This window comes from Nestor notabilis, unplaced genomic scaffold (assembly GCF_000696875.1).
Source record: "Nestor notabilis isolate BGI_N333 unplaced genomic scaffold, ASM69687v1 scaffold33001, whole genome shotgun sequence".
Lineage (NCBI taxonomy): Eukaryota > Metazoa > Chordata > Aves > Psittaciformes > Psittacidae > Nestor > Nestor notabilis.
The window spans coordinates 29062-44593 of NW_009916704.1; the positions used below are offsets into that span (position 1 = coordinate 29062).

General features: G+C 39.0%; 1 protein-coding gene across 1 annotated transcript in view; it reads left to right on the top strand.

Moving 5' to 3' along the window:
* PKP2 (plakophilin 2) overlaps positions 1-12277 on the top strand; it is a 33472-nt gene extending 21195 nt beyond the window's left edge. Inside the window, exons 6-12 of the mRNA XM_010024687.1 lie at positions 5064-5181; positions 6603-6764; positions 7568-7741; positions 8343-8496; positions 9406-9595; positions 10583-10670; positions 12209-12277. Coding sequence (XP_010022989.1) covers positions 5064-5181; positions 6603-6764; positions 7568-7741; positions 8343-8496; positions 9406-9595; positions 10583-10670; positions 12209-12277 — 955 coding nt within the window. The remainder of the gene's footprint in view (positions 1-5063; positions 5182-6602; positions 6765-7567; positions 7742-8342; positions 8497-9405; positions 9596-10582; positions 10671-12208) is intronic.
* Positions 12278-15532: the final 3255 nt, after the last annotated feature.

Genomic DNA, 15532 nt, shown 5'->3' on the forward strand with positions numbered 1-15532 from the left:
TTTCAGGAGGAGAACAGAATCCACATCTGGCAGATAATATTGCAGATACTGACACTGGAATGAGGGAATGACCAGAACACTCCCCATTCTGCTAACCAGTTACTGCCAGAAGTATTGTGGAGTCCTGAATCTCAGCTGCCTGTGTATGCAGTCACTGATAAGAAAGTCTGACGTCAGAAGGATTTGTTAATCACATTCTCTAGGCCTGTAATTTGTCTTAAAGCTTTGCTTCTGAGACAGATTTACAGAAATTGGACGTCACAAAACTTAACATAATAAAAAGAAGCTGTGTACACTACACAATTCTGCATTAGCAATTAGAATAAGTAATGGTATTCTTTAGTCCTGAAATATGATAAAAAGCACTGCACCCTGAATAGGCAGAATAAGCCAAATCAAAAGATTCACTCATTGCCTGACAACAAGCTGAACAAGTAAAATTGGTGTATTAAACTATCAAGAGGAGCATTGCAGACTTTTGCAGACAAGTCTTGTGGGATTTTAAAGGCAAAGCCACTTTTTCTTGTCTTGAAAATCATACACATAACAGTTCTGTCTCCATTTCCAATAAGAATAGGTAGAAATCTTGAAGGTACTTAGCCTCCTCCTTCATATGCCTTCTCCGAGTCTGAAAGGGTAAGATGCCAACAGCATCTTACCAGAGTATATGGGTTTGAATATTATTTATGTACATAAGTGAATTTCGGGCAAAACTCTGCCTTTGATTAAAAGGAAATCTTAGTAGCAGTCTGTTGGTATTATACCTTGAAAACTCATAATGATTTTCTTCCATTTTTACCTGGAAATACCTGTTTCCAAAGTTCTACCATGCTGAACTTTCCAAAATTTATGTTTAGTGGTCACACTTCCTCCTGCAAAATATTTCATTTAAGTGTTGGAGCAAGTAATCACAACTGCTGTGTTTCATTACAGAGTGCTCTTTTTAGTTGCTCTTTAACTGGAGCATCCTGTGGCCCTATGTAGCCTAATTCTTCAAATCTTTCTTCACCTATCTCTAGAATAGTCAGCTAACCTCTCTGTTCCTGGTTCCCCAAACAGTAAAATAGAAGTAACACTTCCTTTTCATTATGATTTTTCATGCTTTATCTGTCCCGGCTCCCTTTTAAGCTCTTTGTGAATTACACAATGACCCACAAGGATAATGAAAACTTTGGTTGGAGGAAGTAATATTATTGCACCTCAGACCAGGAGGCTGCATAAATGTAAACTTCCATTTGCTCTGGAGGAGAAGTGAAGCCACAGCTCTCACCGTATGTTGAAAAGCATAATGGCAGCTCAGTTTCATAATGGAAGCTTCTAAGAGAGAACATAAAACAAATGACTGATAACAAGTCTTTGAACCAAGGCCTCTTGAGTAGCATTGCCATTCCTTTATTTCCATCCATTCTTATCTTTTCTTGCCTCCTCTTCAGTTTATCTGCTCCCCCAGTTCCTGAAAGGAATTTTGTTATTTCCAGCAAGCAGCTTGCAGCCTGGAGCATGTGGTTACTAAGTAGATCCCAGATACCTTTCCCTCCTTGTCACATTTTTGAACTATGTAAGGTATGAAGGGAATAGAATTTCCCAAACTACTTCAAGAAATTGTTTCCACGTAATTGAGTTAAATTCAAATTACCAGTTTTAGCAGAATGAGTCACAGGGGCAAGAGCCGTCTTCTTATCAGTCATGTGGGTCATTCACAGCAGTGCAAAAACCTTTCCCATTGTAGTCAGCCAGTATGTGTCTCAGTGCTGGCTTAAAGGAAGTACCCCTTTCATGTGGTGCCATTTGCAATCTAACTGAACATATATTAGCATTGTTTCTTTCAAAATCACACTTGATTTTACTATGTTACATTTCTTTGTATTTACCTCACATATCTGGATCGAAGCAACATTTCCCAATAGGAAATTAGATGATCCTCCACAATCCTCCACAGTCCCCCACAAATGCCACAGGAACATGGGCAAACAGCTGTTTTGGTTACAGATACATTTATACTGTGCATGTGAGCAAGCAAGAACAGAATCAGCAAATACGGGATGAGATATATGATGCATGTAGATAGTACAGTGCATCCACATTAGCATGTGATATAGTTTGGGCACATCACCAGGATTACCATATTTAAACATGCTGGAAATCTGAGATTTTTAATAGCTAGATGACACCAAAATGTAAATTCTGAGTCATTCAAAGGAGAGCATCTCTACAAGCAGCAATCTCCCTAAGGCTGTGTTCTTCCTGTGCTGCATTCTCCCAACTATTCAATACCAATACATGGTAGAGGTATCAGAAATTGGGTAACAAAAGAATTCTTCTATGATAAGAATCTTGATTTTGACTCCAGCTGATCTTCTTTTCCCAGTGTACTTCTGATGGAATACAAGCAAAACAAACTTGCACAAGCAGAGTTCATGATTTCTAGGTAGCCATGAAGTCTCACCATGAAGTTTGCCACAAGCCACATTACTGAGCCAGCCCAACCATGGCCATTGCCCAAGCACTGAGTTTTTAAAGGCCTCCAGGAGCTCCATTACAAGACTCCAATTCCTGAGCTCAGAGGGAGGCATTCCAATTGTCAAGATCCTCAAATCTTAGGAAGCCAAGTTAGTAGTCAGTTTTACAATTTTCTAAGCAAAATGTTGCCATTGTTTCAAAAAAAAAAATTCCCTTTTTTAAAAAAAAAAATTACATTTCTGTGGTACTTCTCAGAAACTTTCTTTTTTTTCTTTTCCCCCAATCTAATATTTTTATTTCCTGGAATTTCTCAAGCTTCAATTAGCGAACAAGCTTAAACTGTTGACTGCCTGAAATGCTCTTCTCTGCCTTCAAACCAGCCTTGGCCCTATTCAGAGTAAGGTGGTTACAACTGTAATGGAGCAAGTGGAAGAGCAGGAGCTCTTCCTTTCTCAGTACATCTTGTGGTGATAAGGAAGCAGGCAAAGGTGGAGAAGGGACTGGCCGTATGTGTGCAGATGCAGGCACACACACTGCTGCCTCTGACTGGATGAACAGTAATTAATTTCTTTTGCAGAACAGGACAGTACCTCTGATTCAGGCTTTTCTCTGGCTTGTGAGCGATAAAGCTATGTGCCCCACCATATTCGTGCTAGACAGCAAGGCCAGCCGATGGCCTCTCCTTGCACAGCCACTCAGTATGATCGTAGTTGTCAGAAGTTCATGGATTTTTAGAATAATGTACTGTGACAAAACAAAATACTGGATCAGCTGAAGTGCCTTTGGCAAGAGAAATTCCACACTTATCTTTTAATAGTATTTTTAGTCTGTGTGCCTCAGAAACTATTTTTGCTATGCACTAGAAGGGCTGTAGCTCGTACATTTCTGTCAGCATAACCATAAACATATGAAAGGGTGACGTGCCTCAAATGTGACATACACAGGTAAAATTAAATTCGAACATGGTATTTATAGTAGACCATATTGAGGAATCTGAATATTAATTCTATGATATATAATTCCATGGAAGAATAAATGAACTCATAAATAGAGATATTGTGAAAAGCACGACCTAAAGTAAAACTGTAATTACAATGCATTAGTATTTAATCTGAATATGTACTTCCCAGGGGAAAATAAAAACAGAAATACATTGCCAGTATATAAAACACTACATTCATTTTACAATCACAAGCCACAGGAAAGTTTAATGTAACTTACTGGCTTGGTCATTAATAAAATTTTAAACCATTATAATTTCTAGTGGGTAAAGTAAGCATGCAAAATAAACACCCTGAAACTATCTAAAGGAATATGTCCCTCTCTGTGATGGATGCTAAGACTGGGTTATATTTAATGTTATTTCAAATAAAGAAGCTGGAATGTGATACTGCATACAGCCTTTTGGCCAGCAGAGCTGTGGGAGTCCAAAATAATGAGGACTAGGTTTACAATTCCAACATTCTATAATTCAGAGTTTGCTCAGTTGTAAAAATAATTATACCCCAAAATTGTGAGTGTTGTTACTTCCCTGGAAATCAGTAGCTTATTTAGAGCCAAACTTGAAGCAGCAAGTGTGTGTTTGGCTTTTCAAGAGTTTTTAAATCATTTTCATAATTCATTTTCAAGTCATACTTGGGTAACCACAAAGCACAGGAAATATTACTTGAAAGCCAGACAAATAGTGGCTTCCTTTGGGTCTGAAGGAAGCAGAAAGCATGCAGAGCCATGTCTGAGCCACTGTGGTAGAACAGCAGAAGGCATCTGCAGAAGGCATCTGGCATTTCCCTCTCTGACTGAGCAGCTTCTAGTGGCTTCAGCTTTTTTCTGCTTAGATGCCAGCAGCTTCTCTGGGAAGCTGTGAATCAGCTGAGCACAGCGTATTTTTAACTTTTCCTTGTCTCACACTGCTGGTCTGGCAGTGATTGCAGCCACATCATGATTCATCTCAGCCTCTCACCCAGTGGTGAGGCCAGGCTGCTGCTCTGACCTACTAGCTCAGCTGGTTGGCGTCCCTTCCTGCCCACTAGCACCCCTTGGAGCATTTCCACAAGCACATGTGAATTTAGCCCCATAACTGACTTCAATTGTCTTGATATGTTAATGTACAAATGTTGCCAGAACGCTCAGAATGTGTCTGTTGATGAGTATCTTGGATGATGAGCTGGTTTGATGTAGGTAAATGCTAAAGGACATTTGTGTGTAACGAAATTTTTACAGGTAACTTTCCTCTGATATTTTGACCTAGCTTCTGTCCTAAATATTAAAAATATAACTAAAAGTGGAATAACAAAAAAAAAAAAAGTCCAGTTTTGTTTACTATTTATAAAGGATTAATTTGACTCTAAGATGAAGATTTGAGTCAGGTCTTACATTATCCATCTAAACACAATGGTTTGCTTTTCTGGAGTATTTGTTTTTGTCTAGGAGAGCACTGAAGTGAAAGTTTTACCTAGTCAAGGCTCAGATTCTCTGACAGCTCTGAAGAAAGGAAGCAGTCAACCTTAACTTCAGTATCCTCGAGATTTAGGTAGAAGTTTGTCAGAGGAGCACAGGGAAATGTCTTTAAATCTTTTCTTACCAACATATTCCTTTCTGTACAGAAATATGAGCTCTGCCGGCCCAGAAGGAAGGAAAAAGATGAGAGAATGTGACGGCTTAATTGATTCTCTTGTGTATTATATTCAAGGAACTATTGCAGACCACGAGCCTAACGACAAGGTATTCTTTGAGATGAAAGGTCTTTTCCTAGGGTTCAGAAACAGTTGTGATGTAACTGCCAAACCTATTTCCAGGGCTGTTAGAACTGCCACCAAAGATGAAAGTCCAGGAAGAAGCTTTTTGAAGTATTTTTATCCTGAAATCTAAAAGAATAACATACCTGAGCACTGGAAAAACATTTTCAGAAAGAGACATCTAACAACTTATTTTTTTAAAAGTTACATAAAATCACAGCTTTCAGAGATACTAAAACACCTAGAGTCAGATACTAGCTGTTTAGTTGTCTCAGGGAGCTAGCTAGCTAGAAGCTTAAAGAATTAATCTGGTTACTCTCCTGTATATTGAGTGCTATATACCCCTTAGGAAATTAAGAACCTTAAATCCCTTTGGGTGGCAGTGTAATTAAGGAGCTTGCATCATTTAGAATGGGATTCATTTTCCTAAGTTATAGTTATACTTGCTGCATAAGCCAATAACTACAAGGATATGGACACCTCCAGAAACCAGTTTCTTTCATTTTCTTCCATCATTGACTGCAAATAAACCTTGAACATTGCTTAAACAAGATGCTTGTCTTTAAGCTGGGTGAAGTTGGGTGAGAAGACCAGCCATCACTTACAAGAAGGTTAGCCTTGGCCTGTGAGGCACTTCTAGTGTTCCTGCTACAACTTGTGCTGTTTAGTGGCAATTACCGCACATTTATAGCTCTTTTCTAGGATTAGTTACTTGAGCTTCTCCATCTCCCTGTGTTCAGTGCCATTAGCTTCAGGGAGAATACAGCACATTACATTTGTGCCAATAGATCCCTGCTGCATTTTGTCTTAAAACCACTCAATCCTTTTACTTTCAAGTAAGGAGGGACTGGTAATAAAGCTATTTGCTACTAGACTTATCACTCAGAAATTGTAGACCTGACCTTAGCCATGCCCAGAAAGGCATATAAAATTTAGAAAAGCATTCTAGCATGGAAATGTGCTTCTTCCTTAGAAAAGATACAAAATTTCCCTTTTGCTGACACTACGGCTTAGTGTGTATGTGATCATCTTTATTCTTAAGTTCTTAAACAGTCCTTGGCACACTTCTGGTTTGTGCCGAATAGCACTCGCCCAAACAATTCCCAGGTACAATTCAGAAATTATAATGTCCCAGGACCATTTCCAACAGGCATGCACCCTGCTCCGAATACAAGCCCTGGATGCCAGTTGGCCTCAGTACTCAGGAACATCCTAGGGCATGTTTAATTCATGAGTGTAAAATGCAGTCTTGTGGATCACTGGCATAAAGACTACCTCTTCTGTAAACCATTAGAAGCTCTGCAGTTAGTTGCTGAAAGTCCAAAAATGAAAGCTCTTCCCATGTCTATACATGTCCCTTTATCATATGCCAAAGCTTTCAAGATTTCTATTCTTTTGTTATTTTAGGCCACAGAGAACTGTGTGTGCATTCTTCACAATCTTTCCTACCAGCTAGAGATAGAGCTCCCTGAGAGCTATGCCCAGAGCATATATATGCAAAGAAGAAATACTTCTAGCAATGATAAAACACCAGGCTGTTTTGGAACACGAAGCAGAAAAGTAAAAGAGGTAAAGCATATGTTTAGTTACATCTCATTTTGTCAATCAGCTGTAGCAACTTCTGGAGAATAAGGATGTAATCTATTTAGCAATCTGTTATTGATGTTATCTAGTAGTGTGGCACTTACTTGCCCCAAAAATGCAAATTTATAATAACACTCATAGCAATTCATTGTTTCATTAGATGAGGAATACTGCCACTCAGTTTCATCCGCTCTGATGGATCTAAGTGGTATCTGTAACATGTACAGCAGTTGTGCAAGTACCCTACCGAAGAGTGGGTGTTGTGACGGTTTCACCAGTAAAACCAGCACAAGGTGACTTGCCACTTCCATGACTTGCTGGCATTTGGGCTACCTCAGGACCTCTTGATGCCGTGTAATACAGATCACAAATATTCTGGCAATGGGGCATTGTTGGAGGGAAAGCAGGTATTAAGGGAGGGCAGAAGTGAAAGATAAAGATTTATGACCCTTCCCCATCTACTGTTTTTTCTGGAGTGTATTCTGTCTTCTCCTGTTCCATCCAGAGTACAACTGTAGCTGGCCATTTCTGTTTCTCCTTGGTCTCAGCCCCCAGTGTCAGTTGCTGAGAGATGAGAATCAGCCTCCCCTGTACCTATCTCCTCTTTTTGGATGGAGAGGCCACTATAATTAAGTGTTGAAAGTTTGCATGTTGTCAGCTGAGCTCACAACTTGACAATCTTTGCATAACCTGCTCATAGAGAGTTACAAAATGGCTAGTTTAGCTTGTGATGCATTAAGTCATATAAGATCAGTGTTTCTAAAGGCTTGATCTGTTTGCATGTTTAGAAGCAGCAGGACACCCCGCTACCTGAGGAAAAGAGCAATCCCAGAGGTGTAGAATCACTCTGGCATTCCACACTGATTAGGATATATCTCTCCTTAATAGCAAAGAGTACCAGAAACTATACCCAGGAAGCATCCTTGGGAGCTCTTCAGAACCTCACAGCTGGCACTGGACCAGTAAGTCAGCTTTTTTCTTTTTCTTGTTTTTTAATTCTTAATGTGAATGCATATTGTTCAGGACTGTAGTGCAACATACCCACTGCACGGAGCTCAAATGACCACTGATGAGTCACTGGCTCGCACACATGATCAAGGAAATCAAAGAACATTGAAAGGAAAGTCATAACCAGCAGTGAAGCTCTTTCTTGCCTGGCAAATACAGAGACTGCTTCTTCTCACCCTGTGTACATCTCCATGTGTGGAATTTGTTAATTCATTGCAAAATAAGAGATGAGTGGATGTTAAAAGCACCACAAAAGTGGTTTCTTAAAATATAATCAGTCCCATGGGGAGAAGAAAGCTTTGAAGCAACCATAGATCACTTTTGTGGTGAGGAAACTAATGACTTTTTGTCTGAGGAACTGGCCAAAGAGGACATGGGAGAAAGAAGGCTCGAAACTTCTTTTACATCACCTACCTTTTCTGCTGCCTCTTATATGTAGCTCTGGATTTACACTATTTTAAACATGCTTAAATTGATGTAGAGAACCTCCTGTGGGTTTTTATGAGGCTATACATTCATGGTAATGACACACTATTGCCACATGCCTTATAACAGATGCCGTTTTCAGTGGCCCAGACTGTTGTTCAGAAGGCAAATGGCCTTCCAAGTATTCGAACTATGCTGCATGTAAGCCACCCAACAGTAAAGAAGACAGCAGTCTCACTGCTCAGGAACTTGTCCCGCAACACCTCTCTGCAAAGTGATATAGGTGAGCAAAGACTCATTGTCTCTTGGGCTTTCTTCCTCACTCTCTTTGCCTTAAAGTTTCCGTCTTTTAAAAAAAGAAATGTGTGAAAAAACTGATATGTGAGTTTAGTAGGTTTTTAGGACAGATACTTGAAGTCATTATACAGGGCTGAAAATAAAAGAGTTTTGATTAAGAAAGACTCTAACATCACATTTTCACTAAATTCTGTATTCCTCATCAGCTACTTCCATTGATGTCACTTTCAAAACTACATAATGGAAGTAAAATCTATACAGATTTGGAGAGGGGGATTTTCTTCTGCTTAAAATGGAGTAAAGGAGGGTGAGTTGTGTATTGCCACAGCTATGTAATCCTTTTCAAGAAATCATAGAATATCTGTTATTCTTCAAGCAAAGATTGTATTTTCTTCTTTTGGACACAAAGCTTTGAACTCTTACAATTCACACAGTTTTTCTGCATAAGTTTTTTGATAATGGAAGCTAGAAGGTGGTATAGGGAAGATGGTTCAGGTTTTTTAGAGGACGTTATTCCTAAAATATTATGATTATTTTCACATCAGAAGCCATTTCTCTTCTGAGTATTCTCATTTCAATTTAACATATACTTCGATTTTTTGCTGCTTATAGGATAAAATTAAGTTACATTATTTGTTTTCCTCTGTTCCCACCAAAGCGGGGCAGGTATGGAAATTACAGGCATACAGCTGATTCATGGTGGAGATTAGCCTCCAGAATTCTGCAGAACAGTCTCCTGGGCACTGTTTAATCCTTAGAGAACATTCCCTGTTAATACAAATACTGTAACATGTTGTTGAGTTGATTTCAAAGGGGTAATCCATATGGTCCTAAAAATTACAAGTGGTGAATCCCCGAGTAAGGGTATGAATTTTATCTCTCTTCTAACTTATAGCTAGAGAAGTTTTGCCCGACTTGGTCTCGATACTTCCTGAGACAGTCCCAGGGTCTGATATTGCCTGTGAAACCACAGCATCCATCTGCTACACCTTGTACAATCTGACACAGAGCAATTCACACAATGCACGGCTTCTTCTGAGTGCTGATGGCCTACCGAAGATTATTACCATCAGCATGAATGACAGGTAAGATGGCTGAGAAGCCTTCCCCTCTCCCTTCTGCTTTCCCTGGGATAAAAAGAAACTGCACTCTCTGCCACTTGGGGGATAAAAAAACTGCATCTCAAGGTACAGGACAGCTTAAGCAAGTGACTGTGATTTGAGTAGAATCGCACATATTTGGAAATACAGGAAAAACCTCTTACAGCAACTGTTCCATCCACAGCTAAATTTGCCATGTTCCAGCATTTTAAATAACTCCTCAGAAGATAACTGCACAACATTATCTATATTCTGCTATATACAGTGACTGACCAGCAAATCTTATCTGTCCCCAGAAAGTTTCTATCTTTCCTGTTCCTTGCAACACGGTCCTGATAATCTTTATCAGTAAAGTGCAGGAATACATTTTATAGAACCTACAGAACTGTGCTTTAAAAATGTTTATAAAGTGGCATTTTAGAGAACAGATTTGAAATTCCTTTAATTATTCTTTAATATGTAAACATGTGCAACCAATATTTACTCAAAATTATTAATTAATGCTTTATGAATATGAATAATTATTCTGTTTGCCTTCCTCCCTTTTTACAAAATGATAGAGGAAATCCATCTCAGCAAAGGAAGCCCTCATAAAGTCCTGAATAGTTTAAATCCCATATAACTAACCAGAGATTTTACCTGCTGGAAAGATTCATTCAAATGAATGGTATGCTGGGGTGTATTTTCCTCAACTGAAAATTTCTAGTACTATAGCTGCTCTAAGATGAAGGCTATAAAGTATTTAATTTCTTCTAAATTTTAAATAATTAGTAAAGTAGGGAGGCACCTTTCTTTTTTTTTTCAGTAGTCAAGACTGCATGAAACATTCTAGAATACCTAAAGAGCAGTAAAACAGCACTTAGGAGGAAAAAGGCAGAACAAATGCTACGAGGTTACATTTGCTGAAGTCTGCACATGCATTGTGATATGGGAATTTAAACATTGTTTATCATTCTTTTTGCAAAATTGCAGTAACATGTTCAGCAAGGCTAGTAGGGCTGCTTCAGTCCTTCTCTACTCCTTGTGGTCACATACTGATCTCCACAGCGCTTACAAAAAGGTAAGATCTGGGTTAGAACAAAGATACATGATCTGTTCTTTCAGACCTAGAACCCTCTCATTTGTCCTCTGGGGTCCTTAGCACTTCTGCACTATTAAGAAACAGCCTATGATAGGATTTCCAGTGGTCTCTGAATTTGGTGTTCCTATTACTTGTGCATAGTGCTGCACAAATAATGCATGCTCTTGATATTTGCTCGTCTGTGTTCATATTCTTTCCTTCTGTAGCTTCATATGCACTGGCAAAGTTTCTGAAAAATGTTGCTGCTGCCTGCCAGAAGCGTCAGATGGTGAGAAGTGATGCGTAGTAGGTGTCCATCCACCACTGACTGAAACAACCTGACACACAGAGCTAAGGTGCCAGCAAAAGCAAAGGAAGGGCAAGGCAGCTTCCTGCTGTAGAACCAGAGCAGTTTTGTTCTTGTTGTTTGTATGGTCTGGGAGCCCAGGTGTTAGTTATATTCAGATAAAAAGCTATGGCCTGGCAGAGGTGTTGGCAAATGGTCACTGCCACAGTCAAAATCAAAGAATGACCAGCATGAATCAGCCAACATTTTGAAGCTCCATAACTGCTTTTTCAACACACAGCTGGGTCAATTTCAACCTACATACCTTCAACCTGCATTTCAAACTGTTCGCACTCCTTGTTTTCTTGCTGTTTAGTATTTCTGCCACCTAAAATTCCCTATTACCTAAAACTATTCAATTTTTAAAAGCTCTAGCCTTTAGCATTTCTTAGTCAGCTTATTTCTTGTTGTAGATTTTTTGTTGAAATTTGCTCAGAAAAAGTTACTTTGCGTAGTATCCTTTAAGAATCTTGCATCACACTCAGCAGTATACTGCCCCACAAGCCAGAAGTCTGTGTTCAAGAATAAGGGTGCTCTACCCATATAATCTCTAACTGGATTTTGTTGTCTCTGCTTGTTTGCGAGTATATTCCTGACTTTACTGTACAGCAGTATCCCTGATGACACAATTTTTTTGAAGTCACCGGTACTTTGGGTATGCCTATAAGACACATTTGTCAGATCTGAGTTTCAAAAAATACTAATTACTTGCTGTTCCTGGGCAAATCCCCTTAGAGATACCAGATACAGCACTGAAAACTGCAGGCCACCAAATGCCTAGATGCTTTTGAAAAATCAGTCTAATAAGCAACAGAAATCACTTGATCAAATGAGACTGATAAAATCCTGAGTCATTTTGGCATTGCCCTGTAGTCTTCGTTCAGATAGGGTTAATCTCAGCTGGCATTAGTCACCTAGGAGTTAAGAGTCTGTAGAGTTGAGATAGAAGAATAGGCTCCTGGTACAGTCAGTGGAGAGAGTTAAGCAACTCCAGTGATTCATCATCTCGCCTATCTTAGACTGAATGGAGTCACTCCTGAGAGTTTCCTGTTCTGTCTCTGCTGTCTGTAGGGGACTCTGCCTAGACCCCCCACTATGGCTCCATATCTAGCTTTTAGGAAGCTGAACCCACCCTTCCCTTGCAGAGTTGCCACTGAAGATAATGAATTATTCTGTTTCTTTCATTCCAAAGGCTGACTTTAAGAAGGCAGATTTCATTAACACCCGGACCACAAAAGCCTACAACTCACTAAAAGATTGAATCAGAGCATAACACCACTGAAGACAAATGAGATCATATGTCAGTTAACGTGTCTATCTTCATGCAGTTGGTGTTGCCACCATGAACCAGGAAGTATCTCAGAAAAAAAGAGGTTGATTTTATATAAGACTGGAGTGACCAGAGGGTAGCTGGTTTGTGTTTTTAATCTTAATAACCTTATTATCACTGTATATATCAATATAAGAATAACCAAAGATGGATTCTTGAGAACGTCTGAGGTGAAGTTTCATCCAGGTTTATCACTACTCAGTCAGAGCTTCAGATGTATGTCTTTAGTCTAACAGGCATTTATACAGAGAGGTTTGAAATGCTGATTAGGAGCAAATTCTTTCCAGACTGTTTTATACAGATAGTTTTCTACAGTAGATAAGCATCAAGTGCATTGCTCAGGACATAATAGTTTTTCACTCTTTTGTTTCTTCCCACATGCTGAATAAGAATCTCCAGACTCTGTGAGTATACACAAGGAGCTGTTTCACTACTGCATTATAAAAGCACCTATGAAGTTAAAATTATTATTTTTGTATTGCTTGTATTCATGTGGCTCACTGGTTCCTAAGTCTCTTTCATTTGAGATTTCATTAGCGACAGCAACAAAACTGATTTTAAATAGGTCTTATCCCTTGCTCCTCTCATCCATGGCTGTCAGATTTAATAAATGTGTCCAGAAAGGGGTTTTTAACTAGAACCACTATAGAATCATAGAATAGTTAGGGTTGGAAAGGACCTTATGATCATCTAGTTTCACCCCCCCTGCCATGAGCAGGGCCACCACACACTAAACTATGTCGCCCAAGGCTCTGTCCAACCTGGCCTTGAACACCCCCAGGTTAGAGCATTCACAACTTCCTTGGGCAACCCATTCCAGTGCCTCACCACCCTCACAGTAAAGAACTTCTTCCTTATATCTAATGTAAACTTCCCCTATTTAAGTTTGAAGGCATAACCCCTTGTCCTACCACTACAGTCCCTAATGAAGAGTCCCTCCCCAACATCCTTATAGGCCCCCTTCAGATACTGGAAGGCTGCTATGAGGTCTCCATGCATGAACAGAGCCTGTCCTGTACCCCATGCTGAACTGCTGGCACAGGAGCTATTACAGCTGTTCTTATCCAGAAAGGGATGCATAATCCTTAAAGTAGAGACCTCACAGGGGAGATCATCAGGCCTCTTCACTTCAACACTCCTGGCCAAAGGTCTAGCTCAGAAACTTACCAACAGCAAATTGTGACATCGTGCTGTCCAAACATATTTTGAATATCAGGGAGCTAAATTTTGCTGGTAGATGCACATAGTTCTCACAGGGTTCCTAGGAAATCTCACACGTGCCTGCAGAACAGAACATGTCCTGGGGAGGTAAGCAAACAAAGCTGTTTTCCCATCACAGATCATTTTCATAGGTCTGTTAGTCCTCCACATGTGCTTTGAATAACTCAAATCAACTGCATTCCAGTAAGAGATTTTAAAAATACGATATATTTTTTAGAAGGTCATTTTCAAAATAATCCAGGTCCAAAATCAACACAGAGGAAGGGAACTTACAGCACCACATGTTGAGGAAAATGTTTTTATAATTTTTTTGAAATATAATAGAAAACAGACAATTAAAATCTAATTTTTTTTTCTTCTAACTTGTTAACCCAAGTAACACTGCATATGCCATGAATGAATAATCACCAGAAAACCTGGACAAGTCTACTTTTACTGCCCAAAAATTATCAGTAGGCAAAATTAATATACGAAAAGTAACCTTGAATACAGAGTAGCATGGAAATGAAGAACAGCACTCCAAAGATCAGGAAGGGGACTTTTAGAAATATTCAAGCATTTATTTCATTCTGTGAAACAAAACACCAATGCTGGGCATTTTTAAATGCCCTACTTAGTATATCCATCTCCCTGTCAGATATCCCTAAGTAGGAGATGCAAACTTTTCTGGGTTGTCTCTATTGATTCCATGATATTAAAGGTCTTTTCCAACCTAAATGATTCTATGATAGTGTTCCTTTAAAATCAAAGCAGTGTCCAAAAGTCACAAAGAAGTATATCAGACCTGGCAACAACTGAAAGCCATAAACAGAGATGAGGAACAGTGACACACCTTGTTATGACTGATCTCCTACTTGTATGTAATCAAAAACATTTCGCGGGACTCCAAAGAAAGCAAAGAATGTTAGTCAGAGAAATAATAAAGTGTTTTCTCTAATACAAAAAATCTGTCTTTGGTCTTTATTGTTATTCATGAACCTGCTTGCTGGGATGCAGCAAATGTATTTTCAAGCCTTAGCCCTTCCTTTAAAAGGACGGCTTCATTTTTAAATTATATCTAGATAGAGACACTTAAACTTTCCTAAAACAAGAGGGTGTTACTGACGGAAAGCTGTGTAATGCTCTTGTGGCATCAGACCGTTCCTGCAAATAACTTGGTTTTACTTACAAGATCTGTTAAAGCTTTCTTTGTCTAGTACTGCTGACCTATCAAAGCACCTGGCATCTTTAGTCTTCACCTCTCTTAAACTGGTGTTTGCCAGTAAACTTTACCATGAGCCATATCATGACTGGAGATCTCAAACACTTAAAATCATCCTCACCATAGTCTTGTCCCTGGGAAATATAACCTTCCCACTTGCTCTTTTACAGAGAGGAGATTTAACTTTAAAAATAGTGGTTAGAGTCCAGAAAGTTTTTGGCTGAATGAGGAACTGACCCCAGGTCTTCTTATCTTGAGATAATGTTCTAACCAAAAACATAAAGGGTTTTATTGCAGGAAGTATACATAGATCAGGATTTTGCAATTCTTTACAGTTATACTTTAGATATTTTAATAGGTTTGCATATGATGAGGAAATAAACCCATTTTATCTCATTTCACATATTAAGAGCCAAAAACATTTAACATACACATTAGAGGTATTGTCAGCTCAGGATCAGAAATTAGAGTTTGCTTGCATTCTTTCTTCAGCTGTATCTTCCACTGTCGTGTCCAGTGTGACTGTAAATAATTCAAGTTTAGGAACTTGACATTTGCTACGAATTTTTCCATTATTCAACCTAAGCTCCCATTCTCTTATTTGTATCCTGTTATTCTTAGTGACCTTTCAGACCAGCCTAAATATCCACACATACATACCAAAAAAAAAAAAGAAAAAAAAAGAGGAAGCAGGCATTTGCCTTACATGTCCTTAGCAGCTACAGTTGAGAGCCAGTATTTAGAGCCAAATCCCCACAAGGTAT